This window comes from Phascolarctos cinereus, unplaced genomic scaffold, assembly GCF_003287225.1.
Source record: "Phascolarctos cinereus isolate Bilbo 61053 unplaced genomic scaffold, phaCin_HiC Scaffold_4;HRSCAF=312, whole genome shotgun sequence".
In the NCBI taxonomy this organism is placed as follows: domain Eukaryota; kingdom Metazoa; phylum Chordata; class Mammalia; order Diprotodontia; family Phascolarctidae; genus Phascolarctos; species Phascolarctos cinereus.
Genome location: NW_027555847.1, coordinates 338,992,238 through 339,008,868, shown reverse-complemented (window position 1 = coordinate 339,008,868; position 16,631 = coordinate 338,992,238). Strand labels below are relative to the sequence as shown.

Here is a 16,631-nt window from a genome sequence, read left to right as displayed (position 1 = left end):
TATATTTTAAATAGGGTTTGGTTTTGTTTTTTTAGAAATTTAATTGAAAATATTAAGCATAGTTATTTTGTAAGGTAAGGAAATAGGAATTGTTCATTTTTATAATTTTTTTAAAGTAAAATATGTAGAGAGGAATATTTGTGTCATTTCCTGTCTTTCTAATTGGTTACTAAAAGATATTCTAGCCAGAGGTTTTTTGTACTTGATTTAATAACATTTAGTTAAAGATCACAGAAGGCGAAGAGTACTATATAAGGCTCTAGAGAAGCATGCGCATGTGGGTGTGTGGAGGTATAGACATATCTATACATGATTTTTTAATATGCATTTGTTTTTCAAATATTTACCCTATGTTCTCAGAGGCCAGCTTAGCAGTCCCACAGTTCCAGAAAAGCTTTTTCAAATATGGGTGAAGTAAAGTATTTTTGTCAGTCAAAGAGCAGTCCTACTAAATTCAGAGAAACGTTTCACCAGATTGACAAAAGTTTTTCAGTGATGCCAATTCTTTCAAGGCCATCTGTTTCATTACAGTGGGCTTAACATTTCAGTTGAGGAAAGGGATAACCACACTGACAGAATTACACATTCTTAAAGTTCAGAAGTATATTTATTTGAAAAACATTTTAAACTCCTTATTATCCCATAACAGGGTCCTAGTCATCTATTAGAGAGACAATCCCCATGGATATTTTATTTATCTACATGTTTTTCTTCTTTGGTAGCAGTAGGAAATGTCATAGTTTAGCAGGTTCTTCCATTAGGAAAATAACTCATTTACAGTGCTATTAATTATTTTCTAGTTACAATTTATATGTTTCACATAATACTTCATCAACAAGTTACTTTTTACGGCCTTTACATTAACAAATTGGTGAATGGTCTCTTATTTTATTATATGACTTTGACAGTATGAACCTTAACTGAAACTACTGAAATAAAACTAGTTAGGAAGAAGTCAAAAGACTGATGAACCAAGAAAAAATAATTGAGAAACTGAAAAAGAGCTGATGGAAAAAAATAAGGATAAATTTTAATAAAGTAAAAATAAAACCAAAGGTGATGGTTAAAGAAAAATAATGCAAATTAGAAACATAGGCTTTATAAATTTTAAAATGATTATACAGTAATTTATTATAAATCTTGTATGGTGATATAAAATGATTATATTGAACTTGATACTACGTATTAAGTTTTATACTGTAAAGACTATTTTAAGGGAATTGGTTATCTTCACCTTAGTGAGCATTTTGAGAAAATGTGTGTCTTGTACGCATGTATTTAGCACTGTTGCTGTCATAAGCTTATCATTTGGTCTCCATTATTGTTAGATTACTTAAGTGTCATGATCGAGTAAAGAAAACACAGGATTTGGAGTCAGGACCTTGGTTCAGGTCATATTTCTGCCATCTTACTACGTGTATGAGCTTGTGACATTGGGCCACATTTTCCTCATATGGGAAATGAGGGAGTTTGATTAGATCCTCTGAGAGGTCCTTGAATATACGATTCGGAGATCCGATTCTTGCTTCAGAGAGCTGAACTTAGTCCTTTTCGTAGTGTATTCAAATAGGACAATCAGGGCTTTGGAGCATGGGCCTGTGTTTTCATGAGCTTTGTGAAGTATTTGCTTTAATAGTAAATTCAGAAAATGAATTATCTTCATCACACTGGTACTTTATTATTGCACTGCGTTTCATACCTCCATTGTGGGGATCACTGTGTGCTCCACTTGCTATTCAGCGTGAAGAATCTGTATGGCATAGTGGCAGGCCTGTCTGAGAGTCAGGAAGACAACCTAGGTTCAGGTTCTGCCTCGGACACATACAGATTATTTGACCCTGGGCAACTCTCTTAACCTCTTAGTGCTCCCGCCACCTCCCTAAGACAGAGTTGAAGGCCAGTTGCCTGTGTGGATCAGTAGAAGGGGTAGGAGGGGTCAGCTAGGTGGCACATTGAATAGAGCACCAGGCCTGAAGTCTTCCTGAGTTCAAATCTAACCTCAGAAACTTACTAGCTGTGTAACCTTGGACAAGTCACTTAACCCTTTTTTTGTCTCAGTTTCCTCATTTGTACAATGAGCTGGCAAAGGAAATGGCAAACCTCTCCAGTATCTCTGCCAAGACCACCCCAATTGGGATCCCAAAGAGTCAGATGTAAGTGAAACAACTCAACAGCAAAATTGGTGGAGGATTTTTGGGTTTGGTTTTTTTTTTTTGCCAGAGATTTTCTGTCTCCACTGAGGAATTCACAAGTCTGCATCCCTGGCTTAGGGGGAAATATGGGTGCAAGAATGTGAATTGTGCTGATGTTGGGCATAGTTATAGACTAATTACAGGTTGGCACTGTAGGGAAAGAATTATGCACATTTCACTTATTAATTGCTTGACACTAAGTAGGATTTCTAAGCTAGTGCCTAGCACATAGGAAGCACTTAAATGTTTTTGACTTGCAACAGTTTATTAATCTTTGGCCTCAAAGGAAGATTTCCTATTCTAATCTAATCTCAGAGTCTGCCAGAGGATCTGAAATGCTCTTTATACACTTTTTTATTGTCAACCAAACCAAGTTTAAAATTTGACCTCTGAATTCCTGCAATTTATTTAGAGGCCAGCTAGCTTAAATAGAGGAGAATCACAAATTCTGGCACTTTCTACATGAGTGTTATAGCTATATACATATGTATGAATCTTCATATATAAGAGTTTGCTAACACACAGCCCTTTTCTGTCTGTAAGTAAGGCTCTGTGCCAGGCTCCACAGGAACTAAGGGTAGACAGATGGTCTTTGGTATCTTGGAGAAGTGGGTGGCTCAGTGGCCTTGGAGTCAGGAGAAACTGAGCCTGAGTTGTGTCTCTGACGCGTTCTGGTGCTGTGACCGGGGTGGGGGGGGTCTTAGACTGAGTCCCAGCAAGACCAAGTGCCTTGCCTGTGCCAGTCCCAAGCACCCACTGTGCCAGTAAGCAGCTGTCCCACGATGTAAAACCATCCCCTGAATCCAAAGTTCTTTAGACTCTGCCATGCTGATTCCACAGGCAAATTGTTTAACCTCCCTAAACTTGTTTCTTCATGTAAACTGGGGAAAAAATTCCTGTATTTCCTGCCTCAGAGAAAGGCAGTATTGCACAATGGATAGGGAGTGGGGCCTCAGCTTCTAGCGCATACTGAACAAGTGGGTTAACTTCTCAGTGCGTTAGGCTACTTTCTAAAACTTAAATTGCAGAAATCTGCTAATCTGCATTGGAAGGTGGTCTCCTCACCAGGGAGCCCCCAACTATGAAATCCTAGGTTTGAAATTTAATAAAAATTCCTACCTTGTAAAATTATGATGATAACTCAAATGAAGTCATGTATGTAAAGTGCTTTGCAAACTTTAAAGCACTATGTAAATGTCCTTTGTTGTTGTGGAGCTTATTTCTAGGAAGGGAGATAATACATGTATGCAAATAGTTTCTTAAAGGAATAATGTCAAAGTGCTTGCATCGTATGTCATGTTTTTAGAGCTTCTTTCTTGAGCCTTCACTCCCAGTCACTGCTCTCTCGAGCGTTAAGTACATTGTTAGTACTTTGCACTGAACATGGTTAAAGACTGTTTACTTTCTAACAGTGTAAGCACAGTTTATCTTTGGGCCTCAGTAAGGACTTCTTTTACTTTCTTGTGTGGACATCATAGAGATAAATGACAGAACTAAAGTTCCTGGATCTCCAGTAGAAGGACCTTCGTTGTTGTTGTTGATGATGATGACGACGACAACGACATCCTGTTCCTACCCAGTCTCAGAGTTCACCTCTACTTAGAAAATACTCTGATTTTGTGAATTTACCTGCCTAGACACATGAACAGAACACTCAAGGAGTCTGTAAACTTGACTTTGTGGATTTTGTTTGAAATTTTGTACTAAATAGAAATTTCATGTAGTGTGTGTCATGAAACATGAACTCTGTGCTATTTAAAACTAAAGACAGTTTGGGATGATGCCCAAGTACAAGACTCCACCTATGGGTTGACCTTTTCAGTAGCATACCAGCATTCCTGAAAGTTATTCTGCCTTCTTTTCTCAGCTCCTTAGGATTATTTCAACTTAAATTTAACTTCTATCATTTGAGCCCTCTTTTTTTCTTGTTTTTTTTCCTCACAAACAAGACATCTTTGAAAGTAACATTGAATTTGTTGTATGCTTTTAGGAATGAGGTGTACATAATAGTGATTCATAGTTTCATGTACTATCTGCCTCAGTTTCTTTATTTATAAAATTGGGATAATAATAGCACCCATCTCCCAGGAATCAATTGAAATAACATAAAAACAGTTTGCAAATCTTAAAGTGCTATGTAAATGCTAGATTATAATCCTTATTATTTCTAGGTGGAAGTGAGGTTTTTTTTTTCCCAGTGTTGGTTAAGTTCAGAATTATATGGAACTTTTTTTAAATAAGCATTTTTTTCCTAATTGGGCATTTTCCCTATTACATCACCAGCTGAAAAGGCATGTCTTGTGTATTTGCTGTCCTTGATTCTTTTCTCCACTCTTAGAATTATAATGTTTTTATGGCTCAGTATGGAACAGTTCTTGATGGGGTGGGAGGGGGATCTCTAATAGCAGCATATAATGAAGCCCTGGCACATAAGACGGTGTGTCCCTAATTTTTATAGAAATAATATTTCAGTATGGGAAATTTTTAACTATTGGGTTTTCACCATTACTATTCCCTTATTTAAATAAGAAAAAAAAAACTTAGGTCTTTAAAAAAAATAGTAGCCTCAGCAGTCTCTGTACTTTAAATCCTCAAAATAGTTTGCAAACCTAAGCCTGAGAGTTAGCACTGCCTTGTGCTAATGAAGGCCATGTGTTTTAGAAATGCTTTCAGAGAGAGCTACATATTAAACACACGCCTCAGTTTTGGTTGAGGGAATTTTAAATTTTATAGTTGGGGTGGTTCAGTGGCTTTAATTTCATGAAACTAAACTTAAATAGAATTATTTGTTAAACTGCTGGTGGAGACCAAGACCTGTTTTGGGGTCATAATTGGGGTCTGTTTTGTCTCCATTGTGTGCTGAGCAAAAGCTGTAGCTTTTCTCTTTTGCTAAAGCGAGAATCATTAATAGCCCCCTTTGAGACATGGAGACAGTGCTGTCTGGGTCATCCATTGCAAAGACATCTTGGCTTCTTTCCGTGTGCTTCCGCCTTCTGGGGTTTTAAAAAGCCTAGGAGCCATTTATTTCTTTGGCCACTAAGCAGGAATTTCTTTTCCTGAAATAAGAAAGTAAAAGATGACCCAGGGCTCTGTGTGCTGCTTCTTGAAGATCCCATTTAGCTCTCAGTTTGAGCTAGGAGCCGTTCCTCCAAGGCTCTGATCCTGTGCCTGCCTGGCAGCTCGTTGTGGGTATGGGTAGCCTGGTTCACAGGCCTCAGTGACCAGAATTGTTGTAATTATATTAAGATTTAGAGGACAGCATTAATCCTAAATGCCTCCAACCCCCATCCCTAACAGAAATAATGCTGTGTTCAATTGGATCTCCAAACGTATTGACTTTTTACATTTGAGAGTGCGATGTTTTTTTTCTTCTTGTTGTTGTAACTATACAAAATTTGAACCTAATCCTAAAAAAAAAAAATAACCATGACACTGGACATCCATTTTGGGGATCTTTTGAGAATGGCTTTTGTTTTTAAGAAATTTTTGCTGATAGTTCTTAATGAGCCCTGTGCTCCAAAATAAAGTCATTCTTATTAGCATTTGATACTTTTTCTGGGTCTAATTTTGAGCACACATTGAAGTATTTGCTTGGGAAATGGTGAAATTAGAGGTTAATACTTAATATTATAAAATTCCACGTTGCCATTCAGTTTTTAAGCTTCCCTTCTTACCTTAATTCTAGAGAGAACTTACCGTTTACGGGATGGTTTCTTTTGAAGGATACAAAGAACTTAGAGGCAACAAAATAACCAAAAAATGGTGTTTGAGGAAGATTTTTACCTGTGAATTGTAATCTCTTCCTTAGTTATGAATGTGATCTCAGGATTTGGAACAGGAAGAACACTTTCACAATTAATCAGCCTTTTGGGGTGGGTAATTTTAATTCTGGCCAGCCATTAATGTATTTAATGTGGGTGGTATCATATTCAAAGACTTAATATGACAGGTCTTCATCTATGAAAGAAGGACTTCAAGATCTTGGAAGGGAGTCCTTTGGATGTTAGCTATTAACCCCAGAAGTTGGTACGGAGGGACTAGGAATGAAAATCTTGTTCAAACAAAAGCTTTCATTAAACAGATTCTCTCCTATCCCCCTTTCTTTTGACACCCCTCACTACCCACGCACCCACACACAACACACACATACACACACCATCCTCCTCTGTACATAGTTTAGTGTTTGTGCATGTACAGTATAATTTGATGACAAGAATCTGTCTTCAATAACGGCAACTGGTATGAGATCGTAGCCCACGTGTGAGCTCTCCGGGTGCCTCGTGGCTTCATTTTCCTAATTATTCTCCAGTAATCTGAGACTCTGCAATAAAGTTGGGCTTTCCAAAGTTGAGTTCAGTGTTTGCCAGAATGCAGCGTGGCTGTGCTCTGAAGATTTGCTTAGTTCAGTTATTTTGGGCTAAGTTTTATCTTAATAATTCATTCCATATGGTTTTGACTGTGATTTATGTTAGAGATACTGTTTTTTCTCATAAGTTTTCTGTTGGTCAAAGTACTGAAATATTATGGGAGGTTAAACTTATATGTTTGGGAGATAGATAAGGGTCCTCTGCCTGGGGCTTAGCTATAGGCCCTGGCACAGTGACACTTGCTTGGAAACACAGGATTGCGATGAGAAATGGTTTAGGTCAGTTCTTGCTACAGTGGTTAAAATGACATTTGATAATCATCCCATTGCCATGAAGAGAAAGATTTTGCATTACAAGCCATTACATAATTCCTTTGGAATAGAAGCTTTTACATAATAGTAATTAAATTGTTGAAAGAAAATTAATTGAGCATTTTCAATTTAGGAATATAAATTAAACAACCTCATTCATTTTACTAATAGTGCAAAGAAGTTGGAGCTTATCACCATTCCTAGGTCTTCTTCCCTTTCCCATCTAATTTTCCTCTGCTAAAGATAGACAATGTTCAACGATGTTCATGGAGTAAGTCTTAGCATATGTTGTGATTAAAGATTACTTATCACATTACATTGTCGGAAACCAGAATGATTTTAAATCTTTCTGTAGGACTTTTGTTGTTGTTTAGTGACTCCATTTGGGATTTTCTTGGCACACCTCATTTTATAGATTATAGATTTTATAGATTAGGAAACTGAGGCAAACAGGGTTAAGTGACTTCCCCAGGGTCATACAGCCAGGTACGTGTCTAAAGCCAGATTTGAACTCAGGAAAATGAGTCTTCCTGACTCCAGACCTTGTATTCTGTGCACTCTGCCACCTCACTGTAGGACAGTGGAAGATAATGACCAGAGCTTCTGCAGGCTGTTCATAGTCATTTGGCCTAGCTACGTATTATGTTACAGGTACATAATAATGATGATGATGAAAATAATCATAATAATAATTCATGTAGTACCTTAAGGCTTACAAAACACTTTACAAATATCATTTCATTTTATCCTCTAGACAACCCTTGGTACTACTATTGTCCCTATTTTATAGGTGAGGAAACTGAAGTAAACAGATTAAGTGACTTGTCCATGGTCTTAATTGTCTGAGGCTGCCTTAGAACTCAGGTCTTTCTTCCTCTAGGTCCAACACTCTGTCCATACTCTGCCACTTATCTGCCTAAAAACATTTTTACCCTACCTCAGAAAGTGTATTGCCCAAAAGAAGACCAAATGAATCAGAAGTTGAATAATGTTGGCCCTTTGAAGTAATGATAGTATTGTTAATAATATTACATTAGGCCCTCTTTTGGCTTTTGTTTCCTCATCTCTGAAAGAAAGCTGGATCACAGAAATAATGAGTTGCCTGACTACAGTAAGAAGAGAGGAAGAATTTCACATGCTAACTTTAAGGCCTCTCATTAGAAATAAGCCTTAGTTACAATGTACCTGATCTCCAGCTACTACCATCTCTCTAAATATCAGCCAGTTTTCTTTTATGTAGCTTTAAAAAATAGGTTCCTGTGCACGTCTGAGAGGAACAAAGCTATTCTGTGTTTGACTTCAAATACATAACTGCAATAGTTGGCTTCTTAGCTGTGTTTGAAGGTTAAATAAGAAAGATTATTTTTACAGTGACAGGGAAAAGCAGCTCTGCCACAAACTGTCTAACCTTGGGCAGGTTATTCTTCATCTAAAAGATTACAGGAGGAAGACTAGATTAACCCTTATCTGACAGTGAATTTAGAAGTCAGCTGTTTGTGTCCGGGAATTATACAGACACACTGCCATATGTTCCTGATACTGTTGCATTCACTAACTCCAAAATATTTACTTTTTTCTTTAATTCGATGTTAATCTCTTAAAACTTGTAGCTCTAACAATAGATTCTTTGCCAAAATAGAAGACTGTTGTCAAGCACATCAAATAGCTGAAAGGAAATTATGACTCAGAACGGCAGTCTTGTTCCCTTGCTATCATTTGGTGTACATTTTTTAAAAATACAATTGCTAACAGTTATCAGAATCGTGAAGGATTTGAAATATATATGGTTTTAGTTTATAATAAGGAAGGACAAAAACACAAGCCCATTCCACACTATATGAACATATAAGTAAATGTATGGTTTGTGTTGGTTTGGTTTTTTTTTCCCCCCCTTGGGAAATTTATTATAGACTGATGTCATGTGCCCTGGTGCCTTAGGGCATCCACCACAAGCACTACTTAGATAAGGTTGGAGTTGACCTAATGGCATCTGCAATGGCAGAATATAAAGAGGATCATTTACAGAATTGTCACACTTGTACCAACCCATTCAGTCGATTGGGCCTAGAAGGTGCTTCTACAGTATCCTTTCCTAAACATTGCTTGACAAATCTATGTTACCTTCTTTGTCACTATTGGAAAATACATAAATGGTCCCTTTCCCTTACCTATGTCAGCAAGATCTGTCTAGAGACAAAAATGTTTCCAGGAGGGAAAAAATTGAAACTGGGGAGAATTTTTAAAGGTGTATGCAGTATTTTACATCTTACAGACCCTTTACAAATCTAAAATCACACTTTTAGCTAAGGAATATAAAAATGCATTCCCAACAATTTGGTTTGCTTATTAAGTTTTGTGATGTATTAAATTTGAAAATGTTAATCGGATAATAAGTACAGACTTAGTAATTATATGTATTTTCATGTTTTAAATATTTGTTACAAAGGACTGCTTGAATTAAGGAACATGAGTTTCATCCTTTGATAAAACAAAGGATTTTTTTTTCCTGTCACTGCCTCACATCTGATTGCCCTCCACTGATTGGCAGGGGGAAGGGGAGAGACTTTTTAAAAGTCCATAGGTAGAAAAGTCACTATATACCTCCTTCTGTTATTAAAAGTACTTGAGAAAAAAATACATCTCTGCTCATGAGTTTGAGAGTTGTACTGTCGTGCCCAGTGTAGAAAAATTATGACTTGTTACTATAGATATTTGGCATTTAAATACTTCTATTTCATGGTTTTACAAGTCATTTAAGGGAACTAAAGAATAGATAGCAATATACCAAGTAATAGAAAAGATTTTATTTATAATGTACTAAGCAAAACATCTTTCAAAATGTTCTTGGAAATGGTTTCTTTTCTAAATTATAAGGTTCCTTTCCCCCTTCCAGTCTTCACATCTTTTACCTTTGCCTATCTCCGTTCTTCTAGACTTCTTTTTTTACCCAGAACCCTAGTACGGTACCTACAAGGAAAAGTTAGGTTCCCACTCTGAGACCTTAAGTCTACAAAATCCAGAATTTCTGGCTTCTACATGTTAAGACAAGACTATATCTCTGTACCATCACTGCCAGATAATTAAGACCTAGAACTACACTGCAGTCTTGGAACCTAGAAAACCTGGAACCTGAAGCCTAGAGAGGGGAAGTGACTTGCTTGAGGTACAAACACTTTGTGAGTATCAGAGCTAGGACTTAGAACCCCATTCTTCTTGGTTCAGTAATCTTTCCACACTGGGGTTTGGAGGAGCTGTTTGTTCATAGATAGTTTTTTTCCTGTAAAGTATCTCTGGTAAAAGAAGCAACAATTGTTGTTGGTCAGATCTTTGACTAGGATAAGTTGACTTGTCCCAAAAGCTTTAATGGCTTAAAACTGCACCAAGACTTTTGGGATACCCTGCGAGATCATTGGGTTGACCTGACAGTAACAAAGTAGATTGTTCTCAATGAAAGAAATTGTTTCAGATGTACACGTGAAAGCATTCAATTTATGGCACTAGCAAAAAATATCTATAGCTAACAATTTTTGACTTTTTTTGTAATTTTAAAAAATTTACTATAAAATTTCAGTTTAACAGGGAATGTTAGCATGAAATTGTGTTTTTCTAGAATTTTACGCATATTTTCCCCCCCTGAGAAGCCTTGTGCTTTGCCAAAACTGCTTAAGGTCTTAGGATGACTGTCACAAAGTCAGAAAAAGTTGTGTCCTTGACGGGGCCTCAGGCTCTGAACAAGAATCCCTTCTGTAATGTACCTGTGATGTAGGTCACCCAGGCTTCTCAGTGTATTGTGGAATTACTGTTAAATCAAGCCTAAATTTTTTTGGCTTGATTTGACAACTTTTGCCCATTATTCCTAAATTCTGACCTTTGAAATTAAGCAGAACAGGTCTGATCTCCTCTCCTTCTAATCTTCCCTTTACATATCCCCAGTTCCCAACTGATCCTCATAGGTCATAGTCTACAGTTTTCCCACCAAGTTGATTATCCTCTTTTGGATATTCTCCAACTTATCTACATCATTCCGAAAATGGTGATATTCAGAACTGAGCAGTGTTTTAGTGGTGGCCTTACAAAACAGTTTATAGCAAAAGCCTCAACTTTTATTCTGGGTACTTTGCCCCTCAATGCAGCCTCACCTAGTATTCAGTTTTTGACTGCCATTTTTCTAGTCTCAAGGTATTTTGGAGTCTTAACTACAAAAATAAGTTTTCCTTCTCAACTTGTATTGGAAGGCAGCGTCGTGCAGTAGAATGTTGAATTTGGAGTCAGGACCTGCATTTAGCTCTCACTTACCTGTGTGATCTTGGGCAAGCTCAACCTCAACCTCACTGGGCCTGAATTTCCTTATCTAAAAGATCCAAGGGTGTGGGACTAAGTAAACTTCAAGCCCTAAATCTGTGATTGTATGAGCATCAGCAGATTTGACAAGAAATGTCTTCATCCAGGTTTATTGATTAAAAGCTTGAAGATTGGGGCAGCTAGGTGGCGCAGTGGATAGAGCCTTGGATTCAGGAGGACCTGAGTTCAAATGTGGCCTCAGATACATAACACTTACTAGCTGTGTGACCCTGGGCAAGTCACTTAACCCCACTGCCTAGCCAAAAGAGAAAAAAAAAGCTTGAAGATCAGTGGAGGGCCAAGTCCAGGTTCTATAATATATAAGGTTTGTGGATGTATTGTAATGTTGGGCCCTGGACCCTTTACTATCTGAACTAAAAATTAGGTATGTGGCAATCTTATGAGAAAAGCTCTGTAGGAATGGGTAATCAAGCATATTATGAGACAGTATATAACCCAGAGAGGGGCATCATACAGAGTGCTGGGCCTGAAGTCAGGAAGACCTGAGTTTAAATCCAGCCTCAGACTCCGGGCAAGGGTCTTAACCCTATTGGCCTCAGTTATAAAATGACCTGGAGAAGGAATCAGCAAACCACTCCAGTGTCTTTGTCAAGAAAACCCCAAATGGGTCATGACACACTGAACAACATAGAGTGGATAAGATGAAGTCTTTTGTTTTAGTACTTTTTATCTTAATGCAAGCAAGCAAACTGTGCTTTCCTTATAGATTCACTGATTTTTTGTTCATTAATTCATGAATGCTCGTGAATAATTTCTTTATGTTAATGAAGGTGCTATTTAAAAGAGAATGGGAGTAATGGATATTCCTAAAGTGATCTGCATTTTGAGAACTCTGTGGGCCTTCAGTTATCTGAGACTAAGAGTTGGCACCCCTCTAGCACAAGAGCCTTAGTGTCCCCAGAACTTCAGTGGAGATTATGGGGAAGAGATAGTACTTGGCCTTGACATACTAGTTCTTGCCCTGCATAAGTGGGGACTGTAGAACTGGCAGAGACCTTGAGAACTCTCTGGCTCTGCCCCTGACGTGCTACAATGGAAAAGAGCCATTTGGATTGAGTCATAAGATCAGTCTTTTAATTCCCAGTTTCCCGATATAGGTGTATGACTGTTACTTCTCTTGACCTGTTTTCATTTGTAAAACAAAGGATTTGAACTAAGGCTCCTTCTAACTTCAGATTTGTTGATCTCGTGAGACACCAAGAGCTGAAGCTGTCCAAGGTCACACACCTAGCAAATAACAGAGCCAAGTTTCGAGCTGAGGCCCAAATATTTCCCAGGGTAAACTTTTAGCAAGCTTGTAACTCTTCTAGGGGAAAAATGCTTTATGAATTCAAATCCATTGCTAGCTTCAAAACTTCCAGGGCAATGGGGATATGTAGAATTCAACACAAACGTTCTCGTGCCTTACCCCGGGACAGAAATTTTTCCAGGTCTAAGCAGTTAAGTAATTGTTCTTCCTTTTGACTAGGCAGCATAATTCGTTGTATGAGGCGCCTGGAAGAATTGCTTCGGCAGATGTGTCAAGCTGCAAAAGCTATTGGAAACACTGAGCTGGAGAATAAATTTGCAGAAGGTTTGTAACTTATCCATAACCAATGGATTTTTTATTCTAATAATTCTAAACTGTCAAACTTTGGGCTCCTTGTCTTTTAAAAGTGTTAATGTAGTATCTTATGTGTTGGATTTCTAGGGGGCTCTTTTGCTTTGAAATATGCATTCTTGTATTTCTTATCTGGGTAAGTGGATTAAGTGGGCCAGGCCTGTTGAAGGCCAAGTGTTTAGAGGCATGAAATCAGAATTAGTATTGATGCTTAAACAGCTTTTTTTGATTCCACTGTACCTCTTTATTCCAAATTCATTGACAGGGAATGTCACCGTCAATATCACCAGTGCCAGCCAAAGTGTTCCAAAGCCTAGAGAGGTTGAATAATTAGGACCAGGTTTTAGGCTAAGTTTCTCACCAGTTTTAAGTATTCAGTTCTGCCATTGTGTATACACACAATGTTCTTGCTAACTTAGTATTCATGTCTGTTTTCCTTTATTATAGGAATCAGCAAAATCAAGAGAGATATTGTGTTTGCTGCAAGCCTTTACCTGTAGAATCAACCAGTTACTAATGGCAACCATCATGTCCCTGTTCAACACTGCAGAGAGAGCTCTTTGAATTTTCTACAAACAAATGGACAACTCTTCATCATAAACATTTTAATTTGTATTGTATTTAAAACAAGCATCATTCTAGCAAAGTATATGACATACACATTTGTACATAAAAGCATTACCACATTATTTTAATAAAAAAATGTACAGGTGGGTAGTGTTTTTAGTGAAAGGTTTGAAATCTTTTGAATGAATTTTAAAGCTATTATTGTGTTAAATGTGACTATATACACAGGTAAAGTGGGCGTCTTGAGAGGTATAGCAGCAGCAGTCCCTTAAAGGCTTTTTACACCAGGAGAAAATGATCATTATCTTTTCCTCCTGCTGTTATCATTTTCCTTTAGAAAGCAGGCGATTTTAGCTCTTTATGCTTGGTGATTGCTTCCGTAATGATTTCCATTTGTTGACGTCTCATGCAAAGTTGTGTGTGAGTCCTCTTCTTTTCTTTGCTTAAATGGACAGTTTCTTTCCTCAAAGAAATCTGATACAAATACAACCTAAGAAGTAGATTAAAATATTGTTTACTGAAATTTTCTCTAGAGTAAACTGGGGGGAGAGGGGAGAAATAACTAAGTTTAAGGGATCAGATTTCCATTTTATTTATTCTCTGTATTCTTACTTTGCCCATCAAATTCTCTTGGAGTAAAAAGCCTTAATGCTCAGCTAAGTATGAAGCAGTATGTTTCCATTCCTGCAGCAGCAGCATCAAGGCTCCCTATCATTTCGGTTTGGTGATGATCTATTTAAATACTCAATGAAGTAAGAGGATGATCTGGTAACTTTCTCAATAACTAAGCCCAAAGCAATGACATTCTATAGAATGTTTCATATGTTTCATAGATAATAATCCACCCATCAAAAACAAAAACTCTTGGTTTGGATTTGGTCTGGTACACCCCAACCTCTAGTGATTTTAACGGGGGAGTTGTACTTTTTGTCTACTGAAATGTTAAAAGAGAACAGCTTAAGAATTTTTCCTAGATGCTTCATGTTATATAATTATTTCCCTGAGAACAGGGACTATGTTATATGTATCTTATTATTTCTATACTTCTATCTTCAATCAAACCCTCTCTGGGCAGCTAGGTGGTACAGTGGATAGAGCTTTGGCCCTGTAGTCCGGAGGACCTGAGTTCAAATCCATCTGCATTACATATAGGTGCTTTTTTTTTTTGGCTGAATGGAATACTTCACCTGGATTTTAAAAAGGGGGGTAGGAGGTAGGGGTGTTTATGGTCCCTGTTCCACCCCTAACTCAATTCACTTTATCTGGAAGCCTTACTTTCCTCATTTTTAAGATGAGGCAGATAGAGATTGATCTGAAGGTCCAATTCCTCCTTTTACTCTAGGAAGGCTGGTCTACACCTGAGTTTGTATACTTACAACAAGTATTGCAACCACAGCTCCCTGGATGAGTCCAGTCAGCACATCACTCCAGTGATGTTTGTAATCAGAAACACGAGAAAGCCCCACGTAGATAGATAAAGCGATGAAAGCAAACTGGAGTGTGGGGCGCAGAAGTCGTGCCCAATCTGCCTTCATTCTGGCTTGGAGATAAAGCTAAAGAAAACAGAAAACAGGGACTTGACATGGAGCGAAAGGTTTCCCTTGATGTGCCCATTTAAAACACTCCCCTATCAAGTGCTTTTATTTTATGTCATAATTTAAGGGTTAAAAGGTTTGTAATTTATTTATCATCAAGAACAAATCAAATGTGATACTGAAGTCAAATTGTTTTCAAAGTGTGGAATGGAAGGATTCTAATAACTAAAGGATACTGGCCAGTTAAACATCTATTGCCATTTGCTGCACAACTGAGTAACGTTTATATGGGGATTAAAACTACTGCCTCAACAAATCTGTAAGAAGGGGTTTAAGTTACAAGATCCACAGTGGGGGCCCAGCCCATACTTGTTGATTTGGATCTTATTTTATTCTTACTTTCTATCCCAGCCAGTCTAGAGAAAATATTTAACAACTTCTCTGGGAATAGAGGTGAGCCATAAATGAAGTTCTCCCTATCTCCTTTTGGCCAGTCCTAGCCAGAAACTGGAGGCTACCTCCTGCTGCTCCAATGGTGAACTTGCTGCCCCCCAAATGAATCCTTATTTAGCCTCCCCCTTCTCACTAACATTTCCCAACCACAGGTTACCAAGGCAACAGAACCTTGGACAAATTAGGATAGTTCTTGGACTGTGTGTCTATTTTAAAGTAATTTAGAACTTAACAAAAAATTCATCTCCAACGTAGTAAGATTAATATTTTACTCAGTGTGTTCTGCCTATTTCATTATACAGTCTAGTGAAGAGGCAGTGTGGTTCAGTGGGAAGAGCCTTGATTTGGGGCTTGGCCTTTTTAGTCATTCTCCAAGACAGTGCTCCCAAATTCCATACATTAGTTGATTCAATTACTCCTGCTTTGTGGACACAGGATCTTTTTTGTGGTGGTCTTTACCACCACAAGTCCTACTTACTACAGGTTTCTAAAATGCATTACCTTCTCATAACAGTAAGCCAACTAATTTTAGTCAACCATTCCCTGTTAATGTGAGCCTCAGCCCCTGCTGTCCCCTGGCAACAACTCCCTCTCTCTGGTTTGTTAATCATATATAATGAGCTCACTTTGGATCTCCTTATTCCTCTTTCTGATATACTGATGTTGTCTCTTTGAGACTTAAAAGTTCTTATGTAGCCTGAGTTATCAACACTGTCAGTTAATCCATTTAAGCCAGCCTAGTTAAAGGAAGCTAATCACTAGGAAGACAAAGACAAAAACATGAATGACACTGCAAGGAATACATACTACAAAAACAGAAGAATGTCACTAAGCATGGTCATTTTATTTTTTCCTCCAAAAAAATGATTCTGTTGTTCAGAGTACATTAGATGACCTCTAAAACATCCCTTCTAATTTTAAGGTTCAGTGGTTCTTATTTCTAAAACATTTTTTTCAGATTCTTAAAGATCAGAACCTTAAAACCAGAAATAGAACAGGTGAGAGGATAAGCTCCAGCAGAATTGTTCCACAGAGCAAAGGTAAACTTTTTCCAATTAAGACTCTTGAAGGTTTGTACATTGAAGGGAAAGAGAAAGGGAAGCAAAGAAAAGCAGTGAGAAGGAACCCAATGTGAGATGGTGGCAAAAAGGCTTCTGGACACATGGCAATTCACAAAGGTCAGGAAGTTGGCAGAAGTACTTGAGGAAGAAGGTGTGGTAAGGTAACTGGGATGTATCCAAGGA

At 37.7% G+C, this 16,631-nt stretch overlaps 2 protein-coding genes across 4 annotated transcripts in view; one reads left to right on the top strand and one right to left on the bottom strand.

Annotated features, from left to right (window-relative positions):
* The window catches only part of MTREX (Mtr4 exosome RNA helicase), an 87,568-nt gene extending 74,004 nt beyond the window's left edge, over positions 1-13,564 (top strand). The window contains exons 26-27 of the mRNA XM_020997216.2: positions 12,701-12,805; positions 13,280-13,564. Of these exons, the coding sequence (XP_020852875.1) occupies positions 12,701-12,805; positions 13,280-13,332 (158 nt within the window). The 3' untranslated portion in view covers positions 13,333-13,564. The remainder of the gene's footprint in view (positions 1-12,700; positions 12,806-13,279) is intronic.
* PLPP1 (phospholipid phosphatase 1) overlaps positions 13,423-16,631 on the bottom strand; it is a 111,544-nt gene continuing 108,335 nt past the window's right edge. For all 3 annotated transcript variants that reach the window (XM_020997228.2, XM_020997237.2, XM_020997243.2), the window contains exons 5-6: positions 14,776-14,952; positions 13,423-13,889 (exon numbers count right to left, since the gene is read on the bottom strand). In XM_020997228.2, the coding sequence (XP_020852887.1) occupies positions 13,758-13,889; positions 14,776-14,952 (309 nt within the window). In that variant the 3' untranslated portion in view covers positions 13,423-13,757. The remainder of the gene's footprint in view (positions 13,890-14,775; positions 14,953-16,631) is intronic.